The sequence below is a fragment of the Botryllus schlosseri genome, chromosome 1, assembly GCF_051294905.1.
Source record: "Botryllus schlosseri isolate E-star chromosome 1, Bs_hap1, whole genome shotgun sequence".
NCBI lineage: Eukaryota > Metazoa > Chordata > Ascidiacea > Stolidobranchia > Styelidae > Botryllus > Botryllus schlosseri.
The window spans coordinates 25953605-25977197 of record NC_137236.1 but is presented as its reverse complement, the minus strand read 5'-3'; the positions used below and the strand labels follow the sequence as shown (position 1 = coordinate 25977197).

The window sequence follows — 23593 nt, the reverse complement described above, 5'->3', positions numbered from 1 at the left end:
TGCGCCGTGCTACAAGTCGGCGGTTACGGAATCAAAAATAAGAAATATCGGTCTGGTGTAAATGACCATTGTCGTCGACAAACACCATTATTACCACAAATGACATTAGGGTTCAGTACATCATAAATGCCGATAATGCAAGTCTTCTCGCTTCGACGAACTTACGCGTAAGCTCCACCCTCGCTTGCTGTACATACATATGTATAAAAACATACAATCACTAAAATGTATGTGAGCAAGTAGTGGGGAATCTCGGAAGACTGGGGCCGGCGGGCCACATTATCATGTAAGACGAAAAACTGTCCGCGGGCCGGACAAAATCCCTTCGCGGGCCGGATCCGGCCCGCGGGCCGTATGTTGCCCCCCCCTCCTTTAAACGGTGACTTGGACTCGGACTCGAGTCGGTGATGAATTGAAAATGACTCGACTTGACTCGAGTCAAAACCACAAAAGTAAGATTGACTCGTGACTCGGAACCATGTGACTTGGTTACAACCCTGATTTGGTGTGCCGCAATGGTTTTTACCGTCACACCTGTGTGTAGTCGGTAGAATCTTTGGTGCGCACGAGACAACAATTCCATATTGGCCAGTCAGAGGTGTGATTCGAGTACTCTCCGATGAGTCGAAAATTAATTGTGATGATTTAAGTCGAATAGTGAGACTAGATGTTTCCGAGTAACAAAATCATACCCCCTTCGAGCTACAGTTATTTTTTAACCAAAAATATAGTTTCGATAATTTTTTTCCCACTTTCGGAAGCTCACAATCTCGCTCTCTTGTAACTGTAACTGGGCATGTTCTACAAGCTGCGCAGTTGTGTAGAAGCTACATTTCTGTGCTTCACTGATTCACCAATGGCATTGTCACTTTCAAGCTGTGACTCTAGGGTTGTTCAAATTTCCTGTTGTAACATTTACTGGTATCGTTGTATGACATCACACGGCTACGCGACTGAACTCGAATCTTGATCCTCGACTCGGAAACATATTTTACGCAACAATGCACATTGTCTCTTCCCTCATTGTACATGTACAGGCATTTATCAGTACCAGTAACATACTTTACAAATTGCTGATTTTTCGCATGCTATCTCGTCATCTGCCCGTTGTCCACGATAAGATGCAATCTCAGGATAACACGGCCGCGTGCGAACTATCTCACGACATCGAAGCAGTGCACACTAAGAGTGGCTCTCCGAGCCAAGAAAGTCAACCTATGTGCGACTGCTCTTCTTCGATATCAAACTGCGCTCTGCCTAAGGGATGGCGAAAGTCTTTACCAATCGCAGACCACGCTTGGGTGTCCGGCGCGCTGTTCAAGACCAACGCCAAGACGGGCAAACCTGAAATGGACTTCTCGCGTGTCGACAAACTTTGTTGGCATCCACCTCAAGTACCGTTAATTTGTAGTGAAGTGCCTCGACCAACACTGTACTTTGCGCAGTCGCTTTTTTTATGGATGCCGCGAAAACTTTGGAGATGCAAGTTGATTTGTACCCGGGCAAATTGTGGAAAAGATCTCACAAGCGCCGGCGTCTACAAAACAGTACGACAAGTGCTAGACGTCGACAGCTATTACAACTTGGCTACCGAATATCTTGAATGCATCAACTGTAAAACAAAAGTCGCTGCCTGGGATAGTGCAATCCTTTCTCAGCTCAAGATTGACCGTAGATTACAGTTCCCTGCGTTGGTGACATACAAACACGCGTGCGACGTGAGAGTCATAAGACCTTGGCGTGAAAGGACCTCGGGTAATAGTCCCACTCTGCTGTATAAAACGCTTTCCGAGCAACACACGGAGAAATACTATCAAAAACTGTTGCGTTATCTGACTGACTGTAGAAATTACAAAAAAGCGTATGATAATGGGACGCAAGGATTTTGCCCCGAGTTTATGCAGCCACCTGATTTCAAACCTGTTCATACAGCGCAGTGGCTTCAGACCGCATATCTCGAAGATGTTTTTTCCAGACTTGACGAGATAAAGTCATCGATTACGTCAACGTTTGGGTCCATCATCAGAATGGATTCCACCATAAAAGTAACTAAAAAGCTAGGAGGTGAGGCGAGAGATACTGCTGAATGCGCCGTGAGTGTCGGTAACGAAAACGGGCAGGTTTTAATGTGTGTTTTAACGTGTGCTGAAGGGGACGGTCTCGTTGACATGGCAGCAGGGTTAATGAAGCGATATTCAGATGCTCACGTTAGCCCGCCGAAAGTCCTTTATGTCAAACGAGGATGTTGCGGCAGTGAACACCAGCATCTCTGTAAGCTTTTCGAAAATTGGCCGAATCTGATAGTACGTCTGGACATTTTACATTTTATGACTCGGTTTACAAACGGATGCACTACAAAATCGCACCCACTGTACACCGAATTTATGGATAGGCTCACCGATTGCTTCTTTCAGTTATCGAAAGAAGATTGGAGTCTTTTGAAAGAGGCAAAAAGATGTGAGATGTTAGCTGAGCTCATTCCGAACCCGTCGGAGAAAGACGTGATTCAACGCATTACGAAGAAAGAGAAAGATCTGCATTGTCGTCGAATAACTAGACGACCTGAAATTATCGAGTCGCTCGTTTACGATTTGATCAAAATGTTTGCGAGCCCTAAAGGTAATGACACGCATGGAGTTCCCTTATTTGATTTCTCGCGAATTTGGAAGATTTGGGATGTAGAACAAAAGCATTTTCAATGTGTTATTGATCCCAAGGACGTGCCGCTGTATACACGGACTGGCACACTCAAAAAGGGCGGTGTTGCATTGCCGATGTACCTCTGCGTCAGAACCGCTTCTTTGGATTCTTTTCACGCTCAACTCAACGGATTTATACCCGGACGGTGTGCTAACCCAGAACATTTTCAGGCTTATCTTTTGGAGGGAATGTTCAGATGGAACAAAGACCGTGCTGCCAATGCGGTTACAGGCAATTCCAAGAGTAGGCTTCGTAGTTATAGCGGGCTCTTGTCATACGCTGTTCACTCAATTGGTATGGAAACTTTCGGAATGGAATTATGTCCTGCTCCTGCCGTGATTGGGCAATACACTGGTGAGCTCATCGGTGTGGAGTACCTATACAACCAATCTGGAAATCCTTTGTTTCCGTTATTGGATGAAAATGGGCAAGCGATTCTGTCCAATCGGGATAAAAGCCAGGAAATGGAAGACGAAGGCATTGGCCTGACAGAGTGTGTGACTGTTAGCGATGGAGATATGCTGACAAATGATACCGTTTTGGTCCCGCTTGAAGATATAAGCACAAGTTCATCCTCGGACCAAGTGGTCAGCAATGACGAACCTGTCGATAACGAGATAACCTCCGCTGAAGGTTCAGTCAGGTCCGATGACATTCCAGGAAATGAAAAAGCTTCCACGTCAGCCGACTCTCTGCCCCATTTAAGAGATTGCAGTGTATCTTTGAGTGAAGGGGATGTGCGAAAGTAAGTTGTGGTTACTCGATAGCAATGTTGGGATGATTCGAGTCATGAGTTGACTCGAGTCACTTTGGAAAAATGACTTGACTTGACTTGACTCGGAGCTTCGAAAATGTGCATTGACTCGTGACTCGGAGCAAAATTTACGAGTCATTTTCAAGTCGTTAAGTAAGCGGTGTCGAATAAATCACTGTGTCTTGTGTATGTTCGGATTGTTCAAGATACGCCGGTGTAACTTGTGAGAACAACCAGTCATTCACTGATTGTACGTTACAAGGTTCCTCCATTGTTCGATCACAAATACATTGATCGCAATGTAGAAAATTAATCTAAGTAGCAATATGTCTCTCTTTCTTAGACGGCTCAATGCTTACGTTGCCCAGTGCTCACATTTACCAATCCTCTTGTATGATTTAAATCGAACGAATATATTGGGTGCGTTTATATTCTGATCGAAGTGTAGATGAGTAGTCTTCGCTATTGTACGGTATCAATTTGTTTCAAATTTTCGAAGCTTCGTATTAGGTCCTATATTTTGGCTGATAAGAACTGACTGTAGTATGTAGCTGTAGACTGCAGTTACTCACGTACTTTATTAGCAGTTCTACGTGTGCGTGAGGGATATACCGTCTTTTTGCATGCATATTTAACTAGATATTCATTATTTGATTAAGATAATGATTAGTCTTTCACACAGATAGCAAAATGTAATGACTTTGAATCATCACTCGTACTTCAAAAATTCAATTTGACTTGACTCGTGACTTGACTTGACTTGACCATCAAACTATCGGTTGGGATTGCTAGCATTACAGATGCATTTTGTGATATGACGATAAGGAGGGCTCGAAATTCTTGAGTGTCATAAAGGGTCATGTCTAAAAAGGTTTGAGAACCGCTGGCTTAGGGCTTCTCCAGAAAATCAAGCTTTACGCGGAGATCGTCTTTCTGCTTGCTAGCCCCCAAAAGCGTTTCCAGGTATTGTGTACAGCTCAGAGTTTAAACCAAATGAAATTGATCGCCCTGACCCTGATCCTTTGTGGTATTTTTGTTCCTTCATTAAAATATTACATCTTTTGTGGTCACTATATCCATCGCCAGGTAGCACAGCATTGTACTGACGTAGAGTTGAATAGTATATTCATATTGAAATGAACCCGAATATTTTCGGCTGACACTCGTCAGGGGTAATCGTCAGCAACTAGTAGAGAATTCAAAAATACATCGTATATCAACAATCGTGGCACAGAATATGACGTCACCAGCATGAAATTTCGAATACGAGCGAGAGCGCTCTATTTTTAGATGATACACAAACTCTTTTATGTTGACAAAGCATTGGCTGGTGTACTTTGATAAAAGTCGACTCCAAGGCACACAAACGAAAGTGTGAGCGACCCTTTCCGAGTATGCGAAATCTGTCGTCTCGATAATTTTTCGCACAGGCGGGATTATCCAACAAGTGCTTGCCAATTGCAGAATTTATGGCCCTTGATTGTTCCGCGTCAATCTTGAGCGGATGAGTTGAGGGTGAGCTTTTCGCCGAGCGTGTTCTGTTGAATCTAGCTAGGGGTATGTGGATTTATACGCTCCTGCAACCTCTTTGACGTTCTTCCCACGTAGCCGCAATCACAGTGACTCTTAATTTGTAAACTACTTTGCTTTGTTGACGTGCGGGAAGCACGTAGAGTTTGAAAACGTGGCTGCCTACTTAATATCGATATTGAATTTATGCGGCCACCACAAAATTTAAAAAGTGGCTAGCTAACACGTTCTAACCTAGCTATATTTTCAGGTACATGAAACAGACTGGAACAGAGAAAGATGTCCCGAAACAGAAGCAACCTTCGTCCACACCAAACGATACCACGGCTCCGCCCCAACACACACCGCCGACGCAGCCGCCCGCATTAGAAGAAGAGTTCGTGCAGATTCTGCTGAGTGGCGCCAAATCACGCTCCACACTATCATACTGGAAGAAACGTGCCGCTAAAGAAGAGGCCGGCCTCACGTGTCGACCGAGATACAAACCGCGAACAAGGCTCTCTGTATGCAGTAAATGCGGAGGGGCCAGGACGGCCGATAGCCATAAGCAGTTTTATGGCAGTTGGTTCTGTGTGGCCACGGCCACTGTCAGTTACGAAGTCTGGCTGGCAGCACTGAAAGAAAAGAGGTGTGTATATGTTAGATACGTATAGATAACAGAATAATACTTACAATTTTGAGCATGCTGCTTTGGTACATTCTTTCATGTCTCGTGATGGTTGTAATGACTCGACTGGAGTCAATTTTTGTATTAACTCGACTTGTACTTGTGTCATTGTGTATGACTCGAGACCAGGCCTCCAAGACCGACATTTCATTGTAACATCGAAGGATAGTGAGGTCACCGCATGATTCGTATTTCGTCTATCAGTCCTGATACTTGGAAAATGGGGCCAGAAACTGTTGGGACTGAGGAAAATTACGATATTGTGAATGCGAGCCATTCTATATCACTCGAGCAGATTTGAAAAAGTTGGTTGAACCGGATTGAATTCAAAACTGAATAGTGAACAAAATGACTTGGACTCGGACTCGAGTCACAAAACTATGACTCGGACTCGACCCGCTACTCGCTGACTTGGACTCGGACGTCACTCTGCGGTGAATTGAAAATGTCTCGACTTGACTCGAATCATAACTATAAAAGTGAGATTGACTTGTGACTCGGAAGCTTGTGACTTGGTTACAACCCTTTGTCACGCTATTTAGGCTACAATTGTTGCAATGGTTACTAGTGGATTCGTCGCTAGAAGCATTCTTGGAGAACTAAGTAATTGTAGTTGTCTAATTACACTAATTAGAGCGAAATGCCTGTAATCTAATTCGGTAAATGTTTCTCCGACCTAATTCTAATCTAATTTGTGAAATGTTTCTATGATATCATGTGAGTTTTAATCTAATTTCTAGTTTTCCCGAAAATGCAAGAGGCAACTGTATTGTGCTGTACAGACATTTGCCATCCTCATGCTTATTTGAGTATGAACTCAATGATTTGATACAGGGTTGTAACCAAGTCACAAGCTTTCGAGTCACAAGTCAATCTCATTTCTATAGTTTTCACTCGAGTCAAGTCGAGTCATTTTCAATTCACCACCGAGTCAAGTCCGAGTCCAAGTCGTTATGCTCACAGTTTTCAGTTCAACCCACTTTTTCAACCATGCTCGAGTGATATAGCATGGTTCGCATTCATGATATCGTGATTTTCCTCAGTCCTAACAGTTTCCGGCCCTATTTTCTAAGCATCAGGACTTGTAGGCTAGATACCAATAACGTGGTGACTTGACTATTCTCCGAAGTTACAATGAAATGTCTGTCTTGACCAGGGTTGTAATGACTCGAGTCATGACTCGACTCGAGTCATTTTCTCAAAACACGGAAATGACTCGACTCGAGTCAATCTGTATATTGACTCGACTTGGACTCGAGTCATTGCGCATGACTCGAGACTCAGACGGCCAAGACCGACATATCATTGTAATTTCGGAGAATTGTAAAGCAACCACACTATTGGGATTTTGTCTATTGGCACTGGTATTTGAAAATGCGACCAGAAACTGCTAAAAATGAGTAAATTAGTGTATTATAAATTCGAACCATACGATATCACCAAACATAGTTATAAAAAGTGGATTTAGCAAGATTTTAACTGGAAACTGGTCAGTTAACACAATGACTTGGACTCGACTCGAGTCATAATACCATGACTGGGACTCAACCCTTCGCTCACTGACTTGGACTCGGACTTGACTCGGTGGTGAATTGAAAATTACTCGACTTGACTCGAGTCAAAACTATAAAAGTGAGATTGACTCGTGACTCGGAGCATTGTGACTTGGTTACAACCCTGGTCTTGACCATCCTATGCTCCAGTCGTGCGCAATGTCGAGTCGATACAAAAATTGACTCTATTTGAGTCCAGAGTCGAGTTGAGTCACCAAAAAATCGCGACTCAAGTCATTACAGCCTTTTGATATGAACTGACCTTCATTCAGTTTCCTAGTTTTCACGAATTCAGTAATTCTAATCTAATTTGGCGAACATGTCTGGGTGTAATTCTAACTGCGAATCACGTGACGAAAGTGGCTTTTTAGAAGTTTTTCTGTTGTCAGGAACACGAAACGGAGGTCTCGAAGTGAAACGGACGTTCCGAAAGAGGTTGTTCCGATTCAACCTTCATCGACAACCGCGGAAACATCGCGGTCTAGCGAAAAGAATCCCGCAACGCTTCCGACTACCGGAGAGAAACAGCAGTTGGTGTTTATTTTGCCGCGTGGCACGCCACCCGCCAAACCACAAATTGAACCCCTGCCGCCCACCACACATTCGTGCAGGGGAAAACGGGCTGGCGAAGAAGCGGCCGGGCTTGCCCGCCCCAAAAAATACAAACCCAGAACTGGGCTTTCAATATGCAGCCAGTGTGATAAGCCAAGGACTGCGGACACGCACAAGCAGTATTACGGCAATCAGTACTGTGCGGCCTCGTCTACCGTTAGCCACGAAGTCTGGCTGCAAGGACTGAAGGACAAGGTGTGTGGCAAACGTGTGAAGAAATTAAAAGCATAATTTCGAGAGCGCGATGCTTTGGTAGTTTCCGCGGTGAATGTTCCGATATTTGTGAGCCAGTTGTGTTGCAGTTTTTTCGATGACTGTCAACATTGGTACATGATTAGGTCTGGGTAGAATGATTGGAGTTGGGTTGTGTGATGTGATTTTTTCTAGTGCTGAAATCGTATGCTTTACGCCACTATGAGTGAATTTGTCACCGAAAATCATGGTTTCGATAGTATTTTCCATTGTGGAAGACTCAAAACGTCGATCGGTTGAATCACAGCCTATGAAACACGCGTTTTAAGCTACAAATCACCCTTGCATGTTGTACAAGTGACACGAAACACTCTGGTACTCAATCCTGCCCAGCCCTATACATCAGTGGTCGGGAACCTATGGCTCTTTTAGTGATATGATGTGGCTCTCTGATTAATTTTCAATTTGGCAATTAATATGCATCTTTATTTATCAATATTGCTGTAACTTCGATGTAAATTTTCGTAACGGCCATAATCATTAATTCCTGTGGTAGCTGAGAGAAGTCTATGCGAGGTCAAAACATCCCTTTCCAAATCCTAAAATAGTGCCTGCAGATAATTGCTCACTATTCGTAATACTTATTTATCAGTCCAGTATAATATTGTTTTCTAAATAATAGCGCAAACACGGCAATTTCAAGTTATTTAGGAGTATACATCGGACACATATGATACGTCCAGTTCCATGCAAAGTTTCTGTAATGTCGGAAACAAAGTTTCTGGGCAATAAAGTTTACCAAACGATATCAGTTAACGATTATTATTATCCTGCATTAGCGGAACTGATTGAATCGTGCGCAGAGATGGTCAAAGTAGTCACCGTCGCTACTCAAGTAGAAGTAACGTCGGAATTTCTACTCAAGTAGAAGTAGGAGTGGTGGTTCACTAGTAAGTAAGTAGGTGTTCTGCGCCTATTTTTGCCTACCAAACTGAAAACTGTCGAGTAGAAGTAGTCTAAAATCATAACTACTTGAAAAGTAGTGTGAGTGGGCAAACTCTACTTCAAGTACTTTAAAAAGTAGATATACTTCTTTACTAAGTGGCTTTATTGTAATAACGTGCTACTGAAGAATAGACAGTAGATTCACACTGTAATTCTTGTCTGAAGGTGTTGATTTTCCTTCAAAATATACATGCCAAGTGCCTTAAATTTCGAAAAATATCGTTCAGCTCTCAGGGAATCAGAATTTATAATAGGTAGCTGGTGCTGCAACAGGTTCGCGACCAACGTGTTACTTGCTCAATGCTCATTGCTCCCGTTGCTCAACTGTGCGTTTTTTATTGAGTCTCATGCTTAAATGACGGGCAACCAACCGACTTGATTAGTGCGGTTGTAGAAAATAACATGGCGATTCTGATGTATGGTGAACTTCGATTTCGTGACACAATGACGTCATCATATTCATTGTGATGTAACAGTTGACATTGTTGTATGGCTCTTTGGAAGTTACAATTGTGAATATAGGGCCAATGTGGATCTTTTGACCATGAAGGTTCCCGACCACTGCTATACATGATGCTGATTAGTAGGACGATTTTTTTAAAACTAAAAACAGGTTTTGACCTGAAAAATCAATATTTTGACATTTTTTCACCTTGAAAAACTTGATTTAGACCAAATTTTGATCTGATGTGTGTAAATTATGGGTTTTCCTACATTATGTTTATTACTGGTTGGCAGTGCTGGCACTAGTATGGCCTTACTAAGTAATTTGGCCTGAAAAATGTTTTTCAACTTGAAAACTGACAAATTTTTACATGAAATAACTGCATTTTGACGAAATTTGGACCTTTGAAGAAGACCAGTAGTTACATCACGTATCACATCACATGCATCAAAATTTTGACATTTTTTTACCTTAAAAAACTCAATTTTGACCTCATGTATGTTAATTAGGTGTTGTCGCACGTAATGTTAAAATTGCACTACTTATCTTCATATCTGGTTTAGACTGTCTGTCCTTGCGAAGTAGTTTTACCCGGAAAAACATTCTTCACTTGAAAACTGACATAATTTTACACGAAAAAAAAACGGCTGATTTCAGTCGAAGTCAACCAACTTTTCTGATTTGGTAAAAGTTTCTTCCTTTCCTGATTCCAAAATATGGTAACCCTACATAATTTTCTTGCTTGCGCATTCTGTGTTTTACGTTTCATGCTAACTGTTTGTTTGTTGCGCACTTTCTACTGGCCACTATACTCCTGCAGTAATGGGGCGCAAATCGTCCTACTCCTTCATATTAATACTTTATTTGAAGTAATCTTCGGCCTTCTTCATGTGAGGCTGCAAGGTTAGTTTAATCCATTTTCTTTTTCAAAACTGCATTGCTCTTTAAGTTTTGTCTCCATTGCTGTTTCTCTTGCCAGTACTGCATGGAAATTGCATTAGTCGTTTCAACAGCGTGCTGTATCTGTGGGAAAAGGTCGATCTTATTTTTTGCTATTAAATTGCGCATTCCTATGGGTTGATCGACGGAGTACTGGATGTAGGACTTTTATATGGAAGCTATGGGCATAGTATCCTTGGTACTTAGTGGAAATAGGAGGAATGACGTAAATTTCTCAAGTGCAAGTGTTAAGTAGCGATTTCCAAGTAAGTAATTAGCCTGTCGTCGGCTTAGTTATTCTTGAAAACTGTGAAGTAGAACCCAATGCCAATCTCCATACCAATGAAAAATTTGAGGCTGATTGTGGGAGTTCCAGGGCCACGATCGGAATAAAATTTATATTTTCGTAATCAGTACAAAGTCAGCTTTCGATTGATACCCGTTTTACCAAATTTATTGCTCGGCAAGCCGGTCAAAAATTATCGTCAAATTACCTGTAGCCAAATGGAAATTGTGACGTGATACAATTTCACTGAGGCGTGAGATTTGCTTGTGTCGACACCATATAGGACACTATGATCCAAGCGATGCCGGACTAGCGCCTTGAACTATTGCGCCGCTGAACAAGTTCTGCATTCCGCCACCCAATATCCGTCCACCCTATCGACAAAAATTGCAACTTTAGCATCACCTAATGGCAATGACACTAATCTGGGCGCACCAGTTTTTCTGGTAATCGGATTCATCATCAGCCTCGTGATATTAGTGACGATCCTCGCCTCTATATTCTACCAGGCAAATATGCATTCGTCATCGAAGAATTCACGAGAGCCTCATCTGTCAGGGTATACCGACGAAACGGATATGCTACTCAATCCCCTCGCCAAGCGGGAAATTCTTTTATTATAGTACCTCAAACTGATGCGACACGCATCGACTCCTCACACCGGACAGCTGTCACCGAAATAAACAGCATTGAGCCATACAACACGTACAAGACTTGATCATCACTTAAACTGAAAATTAAAATTTGAAAGATTTGATATTTGCCTCTGGAGCTACGAGAGAACGCCTTCCGGGCACTTTAAACAAAATCACGGGTATGCCAGATTTCCACCATAGCGTGGCATATATATCAGGTTGTCGGTACACAGTAAATAAATTGGTTGAGAATTGTTCTATTATGTCAGACTTTCATCGTAGCGTCGGACGCAAATCAGGTCATCGGTACCTTGCAGTAACAATTTTGCATTCACAGCCATTATAACGTTTGGAAACGATGCATATACAATGCACAAGTGAGGCGCGGATTGACGAAGTCTCTAGGCCGATTTCGATCATGTTTCTTCAAAATGGAATCCGGCTCACACTCCGGCCGTATCAGAAAAAGTATGACTTCTGCCAAAAATTTAAAAAATCCTACAAACATCCCCCTGAAACTGGCAAAATCCTGAAAATCCTACAAAATCCTGAACGCCGCGGTACTCCGGTCGTATAAGCAAAGCATGAATCCAACTCTGATTCGGATGCGGCCAAAATTAAATATAAATCTTGTGGATATCCAGTCCATGGACTATCCAATCCCGTCACTAATCTATACCGATCCGTATAGCGATTTATCCCGGGGTGTAGCGGCGGGTTCCATTCAGGTGAACCGCTCTTAGCACCTTTTAAGGGTGATATGAAAACGGAACCAACACACCCAGATAAAAATTGGTGCAGCCTAACTGACTCGTTTTTAGCCATTGGAAATTGCGTGGAAGTCGCATATTGTACCAGGAACTTCCGTTCACCTGATTTACATCGCAGGCCATGGTGAGAATGGGCGAAATACACGATTTCCGTTACAGTATACCGCACGACGATATCACGTTTTGGGGTTATACTTTTCTAGAACTGAATTTGAGTGGCAATTTTTAAATATCGGCCATTTCCCCGTGCAAAAGTTAGCTCTGTGGCTACTGCAATTAAATCATGTCGATTTTGTGAAGTGTCGTTACACTCAAGGCATCAAAACGCATTCACTCCACTTGAAAATGGTGAATATTTATTTATTCATATATTTGTGTTTTGAAGCATCGCTACAGTTCTATTTTATTGACAACAATAGATTTGTTACGGCCAAATTGAATCGAATTTGAACAATTAAATGTATTTTCAGTGTGTATCATTGGTCTACAACAACACGGCGTGTTGTGATGGTTTCTTATACCATGTGTATTGCTACAATCGCCATCTCATGAATTGTGACATCTCAAAATTACAAAGCATTTTGAAATCACTGAATTAAACTGGATGTGATAAGTCCGGAGAAGACCAATTTTAATAGCAATGTTTGGAATTCTGCTGTGTCTGCTGGATATTGTTAAAAATTACGTGTAGTTGTGTTATTATTCTTATATTAAAAATGTATGGCGGGACGGGCTCGTCGCGTGAAGGCACCACGCAGTCGTTGATCCACCGAACTATCAGAAGAGGTTGGCTATTATCCTTTATTTATCATACTGTACGTGGCAAGATAGCGTAGTGGTATAACCAGGCCGTGTTATTTTTGGCATTTCAGGAGCCAGATGCCAAAACTGCCAAAAATAAAAATTTGAAAATGCCAAAAATAAGCAATTTTTGGCATAAGCCAAAAATACACACGGCCTGCCAAATAGTGTATTTCGTTCATGGTGTTGTGTTAACAGGACCGCGTTACAAGCGAGAAGAGCGTGTGTGAAAGGCAGGTTTCTTAATCTGGGTCCAGCCCACCCATTAGGGGTGAAAGCATGGTGTCCTAAATGGTGTGGGCACGGCGAGATTGAACGGCTGACTGCATTTGGTTTACGTCATACTTTCCATTTGTCCAAAGGCGATTTTACGACCATTTTTGTCCGGCTTGGCGAGCGCTAAATTTGATAAAACGGGTATCAATGAGAAGCTGCCGCTGTACTGATTATTAAAATATAAATTATATTCTGCTCATGGAATTGGAACCCCCATAATCAACCACGATTTTTGCATTGTGATCTAGTTTAACATTGTGACGCAACAAACTGTTTGACTATTTCCGAGCTGCATAGTCTCGTTTTGCCAGACAGTCTTGTTGTGTCAATGTTCAGAAGCTAACCTTCCCAGGACTCTTCCATGCGAGTTGGTAATATTAAAGCCACCTGAAGTGACAAAAGTCCTCCGAAAATATCTCGGTAGACTGAAGGAAATGGGATAGTCGGGCTACTAAATAGAATGTGTTGAGAGACAATACACAGGAAACTCCTGGAAAAGTATCGGGAAGAAAATTCTTTCCGCGATGAGATCGATGGCACTGGCGAAGTGATCTCCTTTCGTGATGCATGGAAGCCGGTTCGGCCCTCCAAAGATTTTGAAGCTCTGAAAACCTTTTGTGAATGACTGGCAACATTCTTTCCCTCAACGGCTACTGTTGAAGCCGATATTTCCCAGATTCGCTGCGCGAGAAATGAATTTAGGAGAAACTTGGCTGACCTGAGTTTGGAAGCACTGTTATAGTGCAAACGATTTAAGTCTATTCAACAGCTGTAACATCAGGTGTTGAGAGTGTTTGTTAGGCTTTTCTTTCTTTTTTTGCTTAATGGCACCGATTCCAATGGATACTGCACATTGATACTGCACATTTTGTGGTTTCGTTTGATATTATTAACCTATAAAATCGTTAGGTTTTTTCTTCTTATTATTGTTTGTTGGCACTGATTATACGTGGATGCTGCACATTTTGTGGTGTCTTTTGACAAACTGGCCGAAATGAAGCGTTTTTGTGACTAATTCGAGTCTGAAACTATCAATTTAGAGGACGATGCCAAAACTGCCAAAAATAAAAATCGGAAAATGCCAAAAATAAGTTATTTTTGGCAGTTTTGGCATATGCCAAAAGTATCACGGCCTGGGTATAACCCACAGCTGCAACACCAATGGGCTGCGGGTACGAGTCCGACCGAGGTGCCTACCTGAGTATTGGAGGTTTATCTAGGCTCCTCCTCGCTATTTCGTGCATTAAGGTAGGGGCGGCAAATTCTCCAGTCGGCGGGCCGGATAAGGGAAAATTAAGTACTTGGCGGGCCGGATTGCTGGATCGATACATTATTTCCCCATTTATACCCATATGCAAGGTGTAAATCGTATTTAATGAATATATTTTAACGACAGCAATGTCACTTTAAAGCCATTTCTCGCCGATAATGACGAAGACAATGTGGATTTGAGAACAGCATTGTCATACAGGCGCCGCCCTGTCTGCTTCTCACTGATCAATCGACACACGGTTTATTCACTAATTAAGATTTGAAGGCGTTCGATGAGCCCGGTAACCCAAATTTACCAAGATATCAATTCATTTGGGCTGAGTGGGTGATGAGATAGGGTCGTTGTTCCACTGTGTGGCCTATTTTATCTCGATATTGAATTCATGCGGACCGCGGCTTCTACGACTTTTGAAAAGTGGCCCGCGAACCATTTTGAGTTGCCGATCCCTGGCTTATTGTCTTACAAAAGCCTATAAGTGTGCCGTGCTACCAGTCGGCGGCCACGGAATCAAAAATAAGAAATATCATCCAGGTGTGAATGACCATTGTAGTCGACAAACACCATGATTACCACAAACGATATTAGGGTTGAGTACATCGTAAATGCCGATAATACCAGTCTTCCCGCTTCGACGGACTTACGCGTAAGCTTCACTCTCGCACGCTGCTCAGTGCGCATACATGTATGGAATAACATACAGTCACTAAAATTTTACGTAGTAAGCAAGTAGCGGGGAATCTCGGCAGACTGTAGCCCCGGGCTACATTATCATATAAGACGGAAAACTGTCCGCGGGCCGTATGTTGCCCGCCCCTGATGTAAGCGGTGTTTTATAAAAGACTAGAAGTGCGCCGTGGTACAAGCCGGCAGTTACGGAATAAAAATGAAGACAATTGACCTGGTGTAAATGACTATAGTAGTCGAAAAACACCATGAATACCACAAATAACAACAACTATACTGTGCAGCGAGAGACATTGTAGATTCGACGCGTGTGTTGCAGTGAATGTATGTTTTTTGTGTATGTACGAGTAAATTCAACTGCTTCCGCTAATGCAAGGCCAACATCATTCCAGAATACCAAAATTCCTCGATTTCAAAACACACTTTTGAGCAGGATGACACGTCATTATGGCTCAGGGCAGGTATATTTGCGCAGCGCATAAAGATTTCATGAGCGAGAAAAGACGGTATGTGCCAGTGGCGGCTCGTCCTATAGGGCAACTGGGGCATTGCCCCACCTAAAATTCTGTCCAATAACAATTCTTTACCATTTAAGATGCCCAGCAATCGATATATACTGAAATCACAGCGAAAATCGCATTCTTCTTATTAGTTCGCTTGTAAATGCCCATATATAGCGAAGTCTCTGAGAAAATCGACTTCTCTTCTGTGTTTTTGCTTTGCGAATGTATAGCCGGGGCATGCCCCGGTAGCGCTCATGACAAGCTTTCACTGTCTATTCTCTCAAAGCCGCGCACAATAAAGAAACGGTGATTTACTCTCTCCTATTCATAAAATTGCCGAGCAACTGGGGCAACATAGCTCTGTTGCCCTTAAGGTGTGATGTAACAATCGTATCTATGTCTGAACTCGGTTTTACCGTCATATGCGTTTAGTCGACCTTTGCTGGTATAGGTCGATTTTGATGGTGTTTCACACCATGATAATTCTTGAAACTTGGTATGTCGTGTCGTGATGGTGATAGTTAACACTGCCCCAAATTTCAGGGTTTCTACTTAAAGTTTAGGGTAGTAATTCCGTCTCCGAAGTTGAGTGTGTGCTGATCCGTCATGTATCGCAAACAGATTTTACTCAAAAGCCGGTATTGGTATCCATTGATTTTGACGATGTTCCATACCGAGATCGGTCATGACATTTGGCACGGTAAATCTTAATGTTAGTATCGAACGCTGTACCAAGTTTCAAGTTTGTCACTGAACTATGTTGGTGGTAATTTCTTTTCCTAAGTCGAGTGAGAACTGACTCGTCATTTATCGCAAACAGATCTTACGCAAACCCGGTATTGGTCTCTATTGATTTTAACGATGCTCCTTACCTAGATCCGTCATGAGCTTTTGCACGGTATGTCTTGATTTTAGTATCGAACGCTGTGCCAAGTCTCAGGGTTGACACTCAATGATTATGGCAGTAATTTTGTTATCAAGGTCGAGTATGGTAGAGATGTGCGCTGATCTAACACTTTAGCCTACCTAACGCATTGCGGATTTCACGCAAAAGCTGGTGTATCTGTGCTAACGTTAACTGTGTTCCATACTGAGATAGGTGATGAGTAGGGCGATTTTTTTTTTGACATGTCAAAAAAAGTCAAAATAAGGTCAAAATTTTAGCGTTAGGTCAAAAAATGTCAAAATTGACAACATTTTTTGCAACCTGCATTTTACTTGTATCGTAGATTTTGCGCAATCGGTGAACTTATCGTTTGACATTTTACAGTTTGTAGCCTACTTTATAGGCCTACCGTGGCAGACGGCGCATTGTCTGCTCATTGTGAATCATAAACAGTCAAATGAAACAAATAGGTTGACACGGTGTTATGCTCAACGTACCGCAATATTCTAAGTGAAGCAAGACTGCGTAGGCATTGCATGGTTCATACAAAAATTGAGATGTACACCATTGTCAGAATGAAGCAACACGGTGTGTCACCTGCAGTGTACGAATGCACAACTTCAGTGTTGCCAGCCAATAGCTGCTACAGTTGAACGTTCTTTCTCCATTCTTCTTGCTGTTGTTGTTTTAATATTCATGGTGTTTGTCGACTACAATGGTCATTTACACCAGGCCGATATTCCTTATTTTCGATTCCGTATCCGCCGAGTATGTGCCGACTTGTAGCACGGCCCACTTCTATGCTTTTTGTAAGACACCGCTTACGCGGATGAGATGGCGAGGAGAAACCTAGATAAACCTTCAATACTTGACCTCGGTCGGACTAGAACCTAAAACCCATTGGTGTTGTAGCTGTGGATTATCCCACTACGCTATCTCGCCACATTTTCATCCTTGGCAAGCTACTTAGTAAAGACAGACACTTTTTACCCGAGAATCAGGGATATCTAGATATCCCTGCCGAGAATGCAGGAAAGTATCTTTCGTTGTACTACAACATATTTTAATTATTTTCACCATAGTACATCATGTGCTGGAATTCATCATAGGGCCAAATTTTTTTAAAATAATATTTCGTCATGTAAAAATTTGTCAGTTTTTGAGTCAAACAAGTTTTTCAGGGAAAACTACTTCGTAAGGACAGACAATTCAAACCAGAAATGAGGATAAGTAGTAAAATTCTAACCTTTTTTGGGAAAACACCTAATTTGCATACGTTAGGTCAAAATTTGGTCAAAATTTAGTTTTTTAAGGTCAAAAAATGTCAAAATTTAGATTTTTTAGGTCAAAATCTTTCATTTTTTAGGTCAAAAAAAAATCGCCCTAGTGATGAGATGATGATATCATGAAACAGTTTACTAACATTCTCGGTTTGCATTCAAATATTTACTTTTACTTTATATTCTGCAATGTCAATTTCACCCCTGTCAAGCGCGATAGCTGGCGACTAACAGCTGATCCCTTGATCAGCCTATTCCTCAGTAAATTTTACGCAAAATTCGGTGTTGGTCTGTCCGTATTAATTTTGACAGTGCATCATACCAAAAAGTGTCATGAGGCTACTTCTCGATGATGTCATGTAACAGTGTACTAAGATTACGGCTTTCATCCACGTATTTATTCGGTAATATATTTTGCATAGGCGATTTCGCAGCAGACATATATACAGTAAGCCGTATGTGTCGTGTTACAGTCTCCAGTTTCAAGGCCAACATCTCCTATGCTGTACCGAGACCGAATTTCCGAGTTCTTCAGAATGATGTTTTTGATTCAATATGACAGGCCGAATCTACGAGATAAAAATTGCGTACGTGTCCGAACTCGTTGACCTTTCCATTTAGGCTTACAAATCTTTTGAGTTATAGTCATTTCCATTTCTGCAGATAATTAGTGAGGTCAAGTGCGAACATGAACCGTGTTGAATCTTTGTTCCGTACGCCGTTTACGCAGTTACCACACTTGAAGGCACAGCTCACCGGCAGACCTCTCGTGGCACATACGTTAAAATCACTGTTGTCGGGAAATTCATGTTACCGTACCAACAAGTTACTTGTTTATGTTGGAAAACGTCATTGTGACGTCATCGTGATAAAAAGTCGCTTGCAGCCCTTGCCCCACCACCCGATATTGTCACGAGCCGCCACTGGTTTGTGCATGTGCAGTAGGGTTGTTCAAAAAAAACTTTTTTTCCAAATCGCACTCGTCTAATGACTAAAGCGTCAGGTTGTCCAAGAAAACGATGCACACTAAATTTGACTCAATTCCAACCAGTAAAGGCCGTGCAATCTTGAATTGAAATTTTTAAATTATTATTAAAAATAAAAAAATAAAAATTCTCAAATTTTTCTGTCAACCCCATGAAATTGTTGAGCTGTCTTCAAAGACGATGCAAAACAAATTTGAGTCAATTCGGATTAGTAGAAGCGGAGTTATTCGTTGATAATTCTCGGATTATCCTTGATCCGGGGATTATCAACGAAAAACTTAAATAGTTCCGCTTCTACTAGTCAGTAGAAGTGTGCTTGTGCATGTGTATTCCTAAGTCCAGGTATGCAATTGTTTCTAGGCTCGGCTCAACGATTTGAGTCCTCGAATCCAAGGCCAGTATTAATTGCAATAGTTGGAATTGAGTATAGTAGCCGAATTCTACTTTATTCAGTGCCGAAAGTGCTATTTTATCAATATTGACACATTTATCCCTCTACGGAGGGTACGGGAGATAGGCGTAGTTGGTTACTCCACCGCAACTTATGGCCCTGGTAAGAAACCGGTGAGTTTCGAAGGCAGTGGTTCCCAACCTGTTTGTCTCCATTAACCCACTTCACATTTATTCTGAGTCTTCATTCCCCACTATAGGCCTACCACTGTACCATCATCACTGCCCTGTGTTATGTATTTTGGTTGGATGAAAATAAAAACTCTCTCTCTCTCTATCTCCATACCCAAAACTTTTGTCATTACGGAGCAGCTATTTGCTTGTTTGAGTACACAAGACACGCAACCACACCAGTACGCAAGACAATCACCTGTAACTGCAACATAAAACGTATTAAGAACCGATACCGGTAACCCTCAAAATTTAACGAACGAGTTATTTTACGTCATTCTGGTCGTGATGGATGCGTTTGTGACGCCATCATTGGTTATCGAGAATTAAAAATGCGTTTTATAATTATTGATACATACATTCCTGAGAGAGAGCAGTTAACTGGTAACGGTAATTGCGCAATGCGCATGTGTCTCCGTAAATATATTAGACTGTCCTGTATACAATGTTCAGCAAATGCGTCTATTCCCCACCAGAAACCATTGAATTCCCACATCGATTGGGAACCACTGTTCTAAGTGCTTATGTCCTAAACCCTCACCTGTGTCGCTCGTTTGCTAGCCCACTGTGTCACCATAGCGCATAGAATGGCCGATGAAGGGCAAATACAGTGAATCGAACGAAAATAGCAAAGGAAATCCGCCTAAAGAATGACAAGGTCAAAATCAAGTTACATGGGGCAAGCCTACTCAGCCGATATGGATGTCAGATAGAGAGACCGTAATTGGTCGATTCGACATAGGCTACCCCTATTGTTGAATACTGTTGACTACATCGCTCGTGAATTGCTATCGCATTTTGCACTGTGTGCCTTGAACAGATAGACTCACTCAAACAGACAATGACATCTAAATGACCACATCCGAGACGCGTGGTCGTGTAAAGCAGATGAAAAGATATTATGCCCACGACGTAAAGGCTACTCCTACTTCTTTATTCAGTTCAGTTCGGATTATTAGCAATTTTTATCAGTTCAATACACCACAAAAATTGTGATACAATAAAAAGATAGGAAGGTGTCGAAACGACTTGGAGTAGTCTTTGGAACATGTCCTGGGAGAGTTATATTCAGTCCCCAGAAACTAAATTATCACTAGAATGCGGCCTGTTCTACAGCCTTAGGCGCTTCATGCCAGCATGGGTTGTTCTTATACTCTTTAAATCCCTAATCCAATCGAAGTTACATTATGGCATCCTTTGTTGGGGGGGCTGCCAGTAAAACTGCACTCAAGCCACTGCAAAAACTACAGCATAAAGTACCTCGAATCATAGCTCGGGCCCCGAAGGGGCCTAGCTGGCAATCCAACAAGTCGCTGCTGAAGATATTCGGCGCCCTAAATATAGAACATATGCGGAAACTAGAAATCACCAAGTTATCAGTTTCACTGCGGTCGTTGCCTCGGATATTTCAATGACTTCTTTACCTCGGAATCAAACGTGCACAAGTACAACACACGCGCGTTCACGTCGTCAAAATATTATATGATCGACCGAAAAGATCATCGCTCCATCAAATATGCCGGACCTGATGTGTGGAACAGTATCCAGTCGGCCGTCCGGCAGTCGACGAGCATGTCCTCATTCAAGTCGAAATACAAGCAATTACTACTAAATAAATACAGTCCATCCTCAAAATTACCGGACCACGACTGAGCTATCGATCTCGCTTCCCATGACATGCCGCCCTGTTCCTTGTCGCTTTCTTCTTCTATACTATCTTCTTTACTTTCATTCAGTGTGCATGCCTCCTTTTTACATCGCTTGGGCCAGTGGTTCCCAACCGGGGACGAATTCCCCCTTGGGGGAATTTTGCAATTTTAGGGAGGAATTCCACTTTAGAATTGTAGATGATTTTCCAAATTGTCCATGTCCGAACTTTCATGTAGTCAACCAGTTATATCCGAGCGTATGCTCCTCATGGCTGTTTTTATTTGCTGAAAGTATGTTCAAATGCTATTTGAAATCTCTTTTTCACATACAAATTCCCTTTTTTTCAAACTAGTTCAGATGTGCTACAGTTCGCAAGACAATTTTGTAGGCCAGCGACGGCCTCTCAATAAACTATATCCTAAGCGAGCCAATGTTGTGCCGAATCTATCATAACAAGGCCTCTAGTGAAAGTATTTACCTTATATTTTCAAGTAAACATTTTCAGACAGTGACAAAATATTCCAACGTCATCGATTCAAGTCAAAGAACAGCTACCCGATCGAAAAAAAAGACATATTAAACTTGGTGCAATGTTGCCGAAACGTAATGGGTGTCCTATATTTCAATGAGCTCCAGCAGGGAATCTGATCACGTGTATGTTATATATCAGAGCTGTAACAAAATCACGAGGCTTCGAGTCACAAGTCAATCTCACTTTCATAGTTTTGTCTCGAGTCAAGTCGTGTCATTTTCAATTCACCATTGAGTGAAGTCTGAGTCCAAGTCACAGAGCAGAGGGTCGAGTCCGAGTCATGGTATTATGACTCGAGTCCGAGTCCAAGTCACACCCCAGACAACACTGTTTGATGATATTGAATGATTTGGATTTATGATATAGGCCTACTAATTTCCCTCACTTTGAGCAGGTTCTTGTCGCATTGTAAAGTACCAGGATCAATAGACGAAACTCCAATAGGGTGGTCGCTGTACTGTTCTTCGAAATTGCAATGAAATGTCGGTCTTGGCCGTCTTATAGCCTCGAGTCATATGGCTTGGTTCGAGTCATGCTCAATGACGCGAGTCCAAGTCGACTCAATACCTAAGTCAAGTCGAGTCATTTCCGTATTTTGAGAAAACGACTCGAGTCAAGTCGAGTCGTCATAAAATGGAGAGTCGAGTCAGACTCGAGTCTGGTCAACCCTATATACGAAAGTACCAATATTATTGGTCAAATGCATACGCAAACTTGAAAAAAAATCGCGAGACCAGCAAATCTATGCATACTGATTTTTCACAACAATTATATTAGCGATTGGTGCATGGTAAGCCGAAAACACAAATGGAAGTGTGGGGGTCTGTTGAGTCAAGCGCTCCAAAATTTGTTTGATTGCGAGCAAGACCATTGTTTTTGGAGGTCTACAAGTGTTATTACAGCACTGCTAGAAACAAACACTCGGTACACCGCCCGTCTTATTCTCTCAGTCAACAGGTGTTTGCGCTGTAAAAATGACCTTTTTTAATCGTCGGTCAGATTTATCCTAAAGGGGGAATTGTGGCTTAAATTTCGGCCAAGGAAGGCACGAAATGAAGAAGGTTGGGGACTACTGGCCTAGGCCAAGGTGGGTGTCTGATTCCATAGACTACTCCTAGTGGCTTCGACATCTTCCTGTCTTTTCATGGTATCGCATTTTTGTGGTGTATTGAACTGATAAAATTGCTAATAAACCAATGATGATGATGATGATGATGATGATGGAATCAGACACCCGCCTTGGCCTACGCGATTTAAAGAGGAGGCATACACACTGAATGAAAAGTAAAAGAAGAAAGAAATAGAAAAAGCAAGCGATAAAAATGGAGTGGCATGTCATGGAAGGTGAGATCGATAGGCAAGGTTGCCATACCGTCCTTATTTCTAAGATTTGTCCTTATTTTGAAGGGCCGCGTCTTAGAAAACTCAACTGTCCTTATTTCTAAGAAATGTCCTTATTTTCGACTTGCGTCCTTATTTTGTCTTATTTTCAACCACTACAAAACTTTGATCGTCTTCCTCTGGTATCAGTGTTGCATAATATTCTCAAATTATGCTTTTGCGTTGAGATTTTATGACATCATTAATGAAAGGAACTCTCGTGACGTACACACCACAAGATTTGTCTTCTAAGTAATGAGATAGTAAGTGGTAGTGGTAGTATAGCAGTTTCGTCTGTACCAAGCTACCGCAGCGGACTTCATTTGAGCAGTAAACAGCAATAGCAGAGGTTCCTGCTGAATAAGCTCAAGCTGTTGGGAAGGCAGCATTTATCGCGTAGTAAAAAAAGGCGGTCGACACATTGGTTTATAAAGTAGTAAAGCTATAATTCGTTGATAAATTGATCTAAATTATGTTTTAGCTACTAATAAGGCTAAATCTGATTAGTTAAAATGAGCAGGCGTAAAAACGTTTTTTCGTGACGATTATTACCAGAGAGAAATCAAAGGTATCTAACGAAGCTTGAAGGACGAGTGTTTCGCGCATAGCAATATCTGCAATTGTGCCATTAGC

General features: G+C 41.9%; 1 protein-coding gene and 1 long non-coding RNA gene across 2 annotated transcripts in view; both read left to right on the top strand.

Moving 5' to 3' along the window:
• Nucleotides 1-10539, top strand: part of LOC145445951 (uncharacterized) — a 146169-nt gene extending 135630 nt beyond the window's left edge. The window contains exon 2 of the long non-coding RNA XR_013917153.1: nucleotides 8236-10539. This is a non-coding gene — a long non-coding RNA (uncharacterized LOC145445951). The remainder of the gene's footprint in view (nucleotides 1-8235) is intronic.
• On the top strand, nucleotides 376-10539 carry LOC145445942 (uncharacterized). Its single transcript, XM_080324110.1, has 3 exons — nucleotides 376-3445; nucleotides 5235-5612; nucleotides 7594-10539. The coding sequence occupies exons 1-3, from the start codon at nucleotides 1002-1004 to the stop codon at nucleotides 8045-8047; spliced, it is 3276 nt and encodes a 1091-aa protein (XP_080180236.1). The 5' UTR covers nucleotides 376-1001; the 3' UTR covers nucleotides 8048-10539.
• Nucleotides 10540-23593: the final 13054 nt, after the last annotated feature.